Source organism: Oncorhynchus mykiss, chromosome 24, assembly GCF_013265735.2.
Source record: "Oncorhynchus mykiss isolate Arlee chromosome 24, USDA_OmykA_1.1, whole genome shotgun sequence".
Classification (NCBI taxonomy): Eukaryota; Metazoa; Chordata; class Actinopteri; order Salmoniformes; family Salmonidae; genus Oncorhynchus; species Oncorhynchus mykiss.
Genome location: NC_048588.1, coordinates 32,133,171 through 32,143,096, shown reverse-complemented (window position 1 = coordinate 32,143,096; position 9,926 = coordinate 32,133,171). Strand labels below are relative to the sequence as shown.

General features: G+C 44.7%; 1 protein-coding gene across 1 annotated transcript; it reads right to left on the bottom strand.

The window, feature by feature from the left end:
- Window positions 1-6,202: 6,202 nt before the first annotated feature.
- On the bottom strand, window positions 6,203-8,294 carry LOC110503170 (neuronal acetylcholine receptor subunit alpha-9). Its single transcript, XM_036961887.1, is given in 4 exon segments — window positions 6,203-6,787; window positions 6,789-7,089; window positions 7,490-7,769; window positions 7,985-8,294. Coding segments are annotated over 4 exon segments (1,197 nt in total). The 5' UTR covers window positions 8,207-8,294; the 3' UTR covers window positions 6,203-6,393.
- Between the last annotated feature and the right edge of the window lie 1,632 nt (window positions 8,295-9,926).

The following is a 9,926-nucleotide window of genomic DNA, read 5'->3' as shown; positions in this document are numbered from 1 at the left end:
GAGGGATTACCAGAAGGACTGTAGGAACTGTGTCAGAGGAAAAAGGCCCTGGATCACTGGTGGCTTTTGTATCTATATGACCATTATTTGATAGCCCAAGTAAAAATATTTTTATATATTACAATTTATTCTGAAATGTACAAAAAAATCAAATAATATACACAACCGTTCAAAAGTTTGGGGTCACTAAGAAATGTTCTTGTTAATTTTTTAAATAAAATTAAAATAACATCAAATTGATCAGAAATAGAGTATAGACATTGTTAATGTTGTAAATGACTACTGTAGCTGGAAATGGCTGATATTTTAAATGGAATATCTACATCAGCAACTATCACTCCTGTGTTTCAATGGCACGTTGTGCTAGCTAATCCAAGTTTATCATTTTAAAAGGCTAATTGATCATTAGAAAACCCTTTTGCGTTTATGTTAGCACAGCTGAAAACTGTTTTGCTGATTAAAGAAGCAACAAAACTGTCCTTCTTTAGACTAGTTGAGTATCTGGAGCATCAGCATTTGTGGGTTCGATTGCAGGCTCAAAATGGCCAGAATAAAATAATTTTCTTCTGAAACTCGTCAGTCTATTCTTGTTCTGAGAAATGAAAGCTATTCCATGCGAGAGATTGCCAAGAAACTGAAGATATCGTACAATGCTGTGTACTACTCCCTTCACAGAACAGCGCAAACTTGCTCTAACCAGAATAGAAAGAGTAGTGGGAGGCCCCGGTGCAAAACTGAACATGAGGACAAGTACATTAGAGTGTCTAGTTTGAGAAACAAAAGCCTCACAAATCCTCAACTGGCAGCTTCATTAAATAGTACCCGCAAAACACCAGTCCCATTGTCAACAGTGAAGAGGCGACTCCGCAATACTGGCCTTCGAGGCAGAGTTCCTCTGTCCAGTGTCTGTGTTCTTTTTCCCATCATAATCTTTTCTTGTTATTGGCCAGTCTGAGATAAGGCTTTCTCTTTGCAAATCTGCCTAAAAGGCCAGCATCATTAATTTGACTATATTCTACATTGTAGAATAATAGTGAAGACATCAAAACTATGAAATAACATGTATGGAATCATGTAGTAACCAAAAACGTGTTAAACAAATCGAAATATATTTTATATTTTGAGATTCTTCGACGTAGCCACCCTTTGCCTTGATGACAGCTTTGCGCACTCTTGGCATTCTCTCAACCAGCTTCATGAGGAATGCTTTTTGTTTTAGTTGTATGGCATTGAAGCTTGTCTGGAGGTTAGTTAACACAGTATCCAAAGAAGGGCCAGAGGTATACAGAATGGTGTCGTCTGCGTAGAGGTGGATCAAAGAATCCCCAGCAGCAAGAGCGACATCATTGATGTATACAGAGAAAAGAGTCTGCCCGAGAATTGAACTCTATGGCACCTCCATAGAGACTGCCAGAGGTCCGGACAACAGGCCCTCCGATTTGACACACTGAACTCTATCAGAGAAGTAGTTGGTGAACCAGGCGAGGCAATCATTTGAGAAACCAAGGCTGTTGAGCCTGCCAATAAGAATGTTGTGATTGACGGAGTCGAAAGCCTTAGCCAGGTCGATGAATACGGCTGCACAGGCTGCATGTCTCTTATCGATGGCAGTTATGATACTGTTTAGGACCTTGAGCGTGGCTGAGGTGCACCCATGACCAGCTCTGAAACCAGATTGCATAGTGGAGAAGGTACGTGGGATTCGAAATGGTCGGTGATCTGTTAACTTGGCTTTCGAAGATCTTAGAAAAACAAGGTAGAATAGATATAGGTCTGCAGCAGTTTGGGTCTACAGTGTCTCCCCCTTTGAAGAGGGGGATGAACACCGTAGCCTTCCAATCTATGGGAATCTCAGACGATATGAAAGAGAGGTTGAACAGGCTAGTAATAGAGATTTTTGGGGACATTTGGGCAGTCTTGATGCAACATTTTGAACAGAAATACATTGCTTCATTGGATCAGTCAAAAACGTTGCACATACGCTGCCGCCATCTAGTGGCCAAAATCTAAATTGCACTATGGCTGGAATAATAAATTATGGCCTTTCTCTTGCGTTTCAAAGATGGTACAAAAAAAAAATATTATTTGAATTATCTTTCACCAGATCTAATGTGTTGTATTCTCCTACATTCATTTCACATTTCCACAATCATCAAAGTGTTTCCATTCAAATGGTATTAAGAATATGCATATCCTTGCTTCAGGTCCTGAGCTACAGGCAGTTACAGATGAAGTCGGAAGTTTACATACACCTTAGCCAAATACATTTAAACTCAGTTTTTCACAATTCCTGACATTTAATCCTAGTAAATATTCCCTGTTTTAGGTCAGTTAGGATCATGTGAAATGTTATTTCGTTCATCAAATTCCCAGTGGTTCAGAAGTTTACATACACTCAATTAGTGTTTGGTAGCATTGCCTTTTAAAACCTCTAGTGACTCCTCATCCCGCATGTGGGAGCGTAATCATCGACTGACACGAATTAGGATAACGCAATGGACATAAATATTCCTAGAAAATAAACCTGTTCATGAAAATCACAAATGAAATGTATTGAGACACAGTTTAGCCTTTTGTTAATCTCAGATTTTCAGAATATGGTTAACAGCCAAAGCTAGGCAAGCATTTGTGTAAGTTTATCGATAGCCTAGCATAGAATTTTGTCCAGCTAGCAGCAGGTAACTTGGTCACGGAAATCAGAAAAGCAATCAAATTAAATCGTTTACCTTTGATGAGCTTCGGATGTTTCGGATGTTTTCACTCCCGAGACTCCCAGTTAGATAGCAAATGTTCCTTTTTTCCAAAAATATTATATTTGTCGGCGAAATAGCTCTGTTTGTTCTTCACGTTTGGCTGAGAAATCTCCAGGAAATTGCAGTCACGAAAACGCCGCAAAATATTCCAAATTAGCTCCATAATATCAACAGAAACATGGCAAACGTTGTTTATAATCAATCCACAAGGTGTTTTTCAAATATCTATTCGATAATATATCCACCGGGACAATTCGTTTTTCAGTAGGACCGATTGGAATAATCGCTACCTCCATATTTTACGCGAGAGTCATCAGCCATCAGGTGACCACTTGGTAGCCGCTTACGGGTATTCTTCAACATAAAGGTGTAAAACTACGACACAATGCTGTAGACACCTTCGGGAATACGGAGAAAGAGTAATCTGGTTGATAGCCCATTCACTGCTCAATAGGGACGCATTGGAACGCAGAGCTTTCAAAACATGAAGCACTTCCGGACTGGATTTTTCTCAGGCTTTCGCCTGCAACATCAGTTCTGTTATACTCACAGACAATATTTTTACAGTTTTGGAAACTTTAGAGTGTTTTCTATCCTAAGCTGTCAATTATATGCATATTCTAGCATCTTGTCCTGAGAAAATATCCTGTTTACTACGGGAACGTTATTTTTCCAAAAATGAAAATACTGCCCCCTAGTCACAAAATATATAACTTCATAAGGCTCCTTTTTTCTCCACTTCCTGTCTGACTGACGTAAGTAAACTGCCTTTAACTCAGGCCCTGAAGCCAGGATATGCATATGATTGTTATCATTGGAAAGGAAACACGTAAGATTGTAAAAATGTAAAAAATAATGTAGGAGACTATTACACATTATACACTGCTCAAAACAATTAAGGGAACACTTAAACAACACAATGTAACTCCAAGTCAATCACACTTCTGTGAAATCAAACTGTCCACTTAGGAAGCAACACTGATTGACAATAAATGTCACATGCTGTTGTGCAAATGGAATAGACAACAGGTGGAAATTATAGGCAATTAGCAAGACACCCCCAATAAAGTAGTGGTTCTGCAGGTGGTGACCTTAGACCACTTCTCAGTTCCTATGCTTCCTGGCTGATGTTTTCTTCACTTTTGAATGCTGGCGGTGCTTTCACTCTAGTGGTAGCATGAGAGAGTCTACAACCCACACAAGTGGCTCAGGTAGTGCAGCTCATCCAGGATAGCACATCAATGCGAGCTGTGGCAAGAAGGTTTGCTGTGTCTGTCAGCGTAGTGTCCAAAGCATGGAGGCGCTACCAGGAGACAGGGCAGTACATCAGGAAACATGGAGGAGGCCGTAGGAGGGCAACAACCCAGCAGCAGGACCGCTACCTCCGCCTTTGTGCAAGGAGGAGCAGGAGGAGCACTGCCAGAGCCCTGCAAAATGACCTCCAGCGGGCCACAAATGTGCATGTGTCTGCTCAAACGGTCAGAAACAGACTCCATGAGGGTGGTATGAGGGCCCGACGTCCACAGGTGGGGGTTGTGCTTACAGCCCAACACCATGCAGGACGTTTGGCATTTGCCAGAGAACACCAAGATTGGCAAATTCGCCACTGGCGCCCTGTGCTCTTCACAGATGAAAGCAGGTTCACACTGAGCACATGTGACAGACGTGACAGAGTCTGGAGACGCCGTGGAGAACATTCTGCTGTCTGCAACATCCTCCAGCATGACTGGTTTGGCGGTGGGTCAGTCATGGTGTGTGGTGGCATTTCTTTTGGGGGCCGCACAGCCCTCCATGTGCTCGCCATAGGTAGCCTGACTGCCATTAGGTACCGAGATGAGATCCTCAGACCCCTTGTGAGACCACATGCTGATGCGGTTGGCCCTGGGTTCCTCCTAATGCAAGACAATGCTAGACCTCATATGGCTGGAGTGTGTCAGGAAGGCATTGATGCTATGGACTGGCCCGCCCGTTCCCCAGACCTGAATCCAATTGAGCATACCTGGGACATCATGTCTCGCTCCATCCACCAACGCCACGTTGCACCACAGACTGTCCAGGAGTTGGCGGATGCTTTAGTCCAGGTCTGGGAGGAGATCCCCCAGGAGACCATCCGCCACCTCATCAGAAGCATGCCCAGGCGTTGTAGGGAGGTCATACAGGCACGTGGAGGCCACACACACTACTGAGCCTCATTTTGACTTGTTTTAAGGACATTATATCAAAGTTGGATCAGCTGGTAGTGTGGTTTTCCACTTTAATTTTGAGTGTGACTCCAAATCCAGACCTCCATGGGTTGATAAATTTGATTTCCATTGATCATTTTTGTGTGATTTTATTGTCAGCACATTCAACTATGTAAAGAAAAAAGTATTTAATAAGAATATTTCATTCATTCAGATCTAGGATGTGTTATTTTAGTGTTCCCTTTATTTTTTTAGCAGTGTATATGGTAGGAGAAAATCCAAAGATAAACCAACAGAAAAAAAAGAGAGCCCATGCTCTTACAATGGAAAGTATAAGGAAATAATGATATCTACCTCCCAGGATGCAATTCCCATGGCTTCCACCTGGTGTCAGTAGTCTTTGATCAAGGTTTCAGGCTTGTTTCTCCTAAAACAAGTAAGAAATATGAGTTTTCGTACAAGGACACTGTTGCTTGACATTAAGGTTTATTTTCTAATAGTGAATCTTGACTTAATTGAACATAAGCAGTGTCCTATTTCATTATCAACTGATTCCAAACAATTCTTTGCTTTGGAATTTGCAGAGTTGTCTAATGGTGAAACTTCTTTACCTGAACAACTATCAAACTAACTCTTATATCAGCCTTAAGAAAAGTCAATTATTTCATCATGTTATCATGTAACTTCTGTCACTCTTCAATTTAAAAAAAGTTACACTGTACACTGAGTATACCCCCCCCCCCCCCCCCCCCCCCCCGCTGCCCTCAGAACGGCCTGAATTTGTCGGGCATGGACTCTACAAGGTGTCGGGTGTTCCACAGGGATGCTGGCCCATGTTGACTCCAATGCTTTCCACAGTTGTGTCAAGTTGGCTGTATGTCATTTGGGTGGTGGACCATTTTTGATTCACACGGGAAACTGTTGATTGTGAAAATTCCAGCAGCGTTGCAGTTCTTGACACAAACCGTTGTGCCTGGAACCTACTACCATACCCCATTCAAAGTCACTTAAATCTTTTGGTCTTGCCCATTGACCCTCTGAATAGCACACATACACAATCCTTGTCTCCATTGTCTCAAGACTTAAACATCCTTCTTTAACCTGTCTCCTCCACTTCATCTACACTGATTGAAGTTAATTTAACAAGTGACATCAATAAGGGATCATAGCTTTCCTCTGGATTCACCTGGTCAGTCTATGTCATGGAAAAAGCAGGTGTTCTTAATGTTTTGTATTGTGTCTGTGTGTCTGTCTGTCTGTGTGTCTGTCTGTCTGTGTGTCTGTCTGTGTGTCTGTCTGTGTGTCTGTGTGTCTGTCTGTCTGTCTGTGTGTCTGTCTGTGTGTCTGTCTGTGTGTTAGAGCGAAAACATTTTGATACACCATTTCAGGTAATACTTCCTTCACTTCAACATGTTTTCTCCTGTTTCGTACCCAATGAACACAGCCCAGTTATGAAGTTAGATGGCTTTCCCCATGATGAGCAGGCTCATGGAAAACACCATGATGAAAAAGATCCACATGAAGAATCAGTCCAACACCTTCGCCACCTTCTTCCACTCCCCAGTCCTTTTTGCTGTGGCCCTCGTATTTCTGTAACAGTTGGCAATGTACTCAATATTTGGGAGGAGCTGCTGGTGCTGACAGGTGAACTGGGTCTTACACACCTCCTCTCTCCCTGTACTCTCTCCTACTCCCCCATTCTGGCTCCTCCTGGCTGCGGCCAGCCCTGGCGAGTCCCTACAGTCCATGCTCATGAACATGCCGTTTCTCCAGGCACTGTAGTGGTTGGTGGGGTTCCTCCCCATGGAGCCGGTGGGACTCATCAACTGATCTTCTGTCTCCTCAATTGCCATCTTGACCTCTTTCCACCTTCAGAATCAAGTCCTCTTGGACCGTTTGTCCGTTCATGGTGTAGTTGTTCCACCTCTGAGGGGTAGGTTGAGGTGGCGGGTCCTGTTTCTCAGGCTGAAAAAACATGCAGTTCTCCCCTACTTCATATACAAAGCACACCCTGGCCATGTACTGCAGGATGAAGATCTTGGCCCACTTGGGCACAGGCTTGGCGTCTGGGCCACAGTGGTGGATGTTTGTGATAAAGATGGTCAGGGCCATGGAGACTGTTATCATGGTCATGGTGGCAATGTAGTACTTTCCTGTGGGACATTGAAAGAGGAACATGTATAATTATCACTATCTATCATTGAATGGTACTGATGTCATTTTAAAGATCCTGTTTTCCCCTTGACAGAGACAGTGCATGGAGTTCAATCAACTACAGTGTTACGGACATGTTCATCACTAGCTAAAAGAATGCCCTCAGGGGCAGACTGGCCATTTGGTATTTCGGCAAATATCAGATGGGCTGGTCCATTTTTAGCCTAGTGGGCCTGTCTCACTTGTTTTTTTTCTGGCAAAATGATTATGATCTGGGTAGTAATGGGGGCCTCAAGGGAGATAATAGTCTGATGTGGGGACTCAAGTAAAATAATGGGCCAGTGTGTTAGAAATTTCAGAGCCGAATTCTGGTCCCAGTCCACCCCTGATTGCCCTCACCAATAAGTGTTACGTTCTCTGATGGAGGCATGGTTTCAGAGACCAGCAGCTGAAACACGGTGAGAGCCAGCATGACGGTGACGCCCAGGGACACCTTCTCCCCAGAGTCAGCCGGCAGGTAGAAGCCAAGCGGAGCCAGGAAGGAGATCATCACACACGGAATGAGCAGGTTGAACACGTAGAAGGAAGCCTTCCTCTGTAGAGTGTAGGTCACATCAGGGTAAGATTCAGCACAGCAGCCATACAGAATTATGTTCCTCTTGGCAGGCATCCCCAGCACCTGAGAACCAGGACCACAATGGCAATAAGTGATTCAGTCATTCGGGAAAATATGGACAGAGTTCAAAACAAAGGATAAGAAGTTAGACCGTGTTTCCCAATGGAATAAATATGTTAACTGTACTGTGTTTTTATCATCAATGACTTTTTATTGAGTGTATTGTTACAACTCTATGTATTTTAAATTGGTCAAATAAAAGGGATCAATTCATTCACCTCCCATTCCACATTCTCTACCAGGTCAGCCAGGTCGGCGTGGTCCATGGCATTCTGGAGGTCCATCTGGTTACCGTTGTAGGTCCAGGAGCCGTAGGTGAATCTGCACTGCTGGGCATCAAACGGGAAGAAGGATACGTCTACCTTACAGGAGCTCTTGGTGATAACCGGGGAGTCCCATATGATCTGGCCATCATGGCGGATAACCACATTAGTGTCCATGGAGCCTATGAAATGGCTATCAGCACTGAAATACAGAGAGAGAGACACAGAGACACAGAGAGAGACAGAGAGACAGAGAGAGAGAGAGAGAGAGAGAGAGAGAGAGAGAGAGAGAGAGAGAGAGAGAGAGAGAGAGAGAGACAGAGACACAGAGAGAGACAGAGAGACACAGAGAGAGACACAGAGACACAGAGAGAGAGAGAGAGAGAGAGAGAGAGAGAGAGAGAGAGAGAGAGAGAGAGAGAGAGAGAGAGAGAGAGAGAGAGAGTACTGTACAGCTGTTGATTAAAGCACACAGTTAAGAATTATACTAGCATTGGTTTAGTGTTAGATCAACAGACACTGAAGTCCATTCATATGAAGACAGTGACGAACTATGTATATATCAAACACTCTAAGAAAGAAGAAACACATGTATTAACCTTTTAGAACAGACAGGCACGAATAGCAGGACCAACCAGGCACGAATAGCAGGACCAACTAGGCATTACCAGCAGGACCAACTAGGCATTACCAGCAGGACCAACCAGGCATGACTAGCAGGACCAACCATGCATGACTAGCAGGACCAACTAGGCATTACCAGCAGGACCAACCATGCATGACTAGCAGGACCAACCATGCATGACTAGCAGGACCAACTAGGCATGAATAGCAGGACCAACCAGGCATTACCAGCAGGACCAACCAGGCATGACTAGCAGGACCAACCATGCATGACTAGCAGGACCAACTAGGCATTACCAGCAGGACCAACCAGGCATGACTAGCAGGCCCAACCATGCATGACTAGCAGGACCAACTAGGAATTACCAGCAGGACCAACCATGCATGACTAGCAGGACCAACTAGGCATGAATAGCAGGACCAACCAGGCATTACCAGCAGGACCAACCAGGCATGACTAGCAGGACCAACCATGCATGACTAGCAGGACCAACTAGGCATTACCAGCAGGACCAACCAGGCATGACTAGCAGGACCAACCATGCATGACTAGCAGGACCAACTAGGAATTACCAGCAGGACCAACCATGCATGACTAGCAGGACCAACCATGCATGACTAGCAGGACCAACTAGGCATGAATAGCAGGACCAACCAGGCATGACTAGCAGGACCAACCAGGCATTACCAGCAGGACCAACCAGGTATTACCAGCAGGACCAACCAGGCATTACCAGCATGACCAGCAGGACCAACCAGGCATGACTAGCAGGACCAACCATGCATGACTAGCAGGACCAACTAGGCATGAATAGCAGGACCAACCAGGCATGACTAGCAGGACCAACCAGGCATTACCAGCAGGACCAACCAGGTATTACCAGCAGGACCAACCAGGCATTACCAGCATGACCAGCAGGACCAACCAGGCATGACTAGCAGGACCAACCAGGCATTACCAGCAGGACCAACCAGGCATGACTAGCAGAACCAACCAGGCATGACTAGCAGGACCAACCAGGCATGACTAGCAGGACCAACTAGGCATGACTAGCAGTGCCAACCAGGCATGACTAGCAGGACCAACGAGGCATGACTAGCAGGACAAACCAGGCATGACTAGCAGGACCAACCAGGCATAACTAGCAGGACCAACCAAGCATGACTTGCAGGACCAACCAGGCATTACCAGCAGGACCAACCAGGCATTACTAGCAGGACCAACCAGGCATGACTAGCAGGACCAACCAGGCATTACCAGCAGTAACAACCA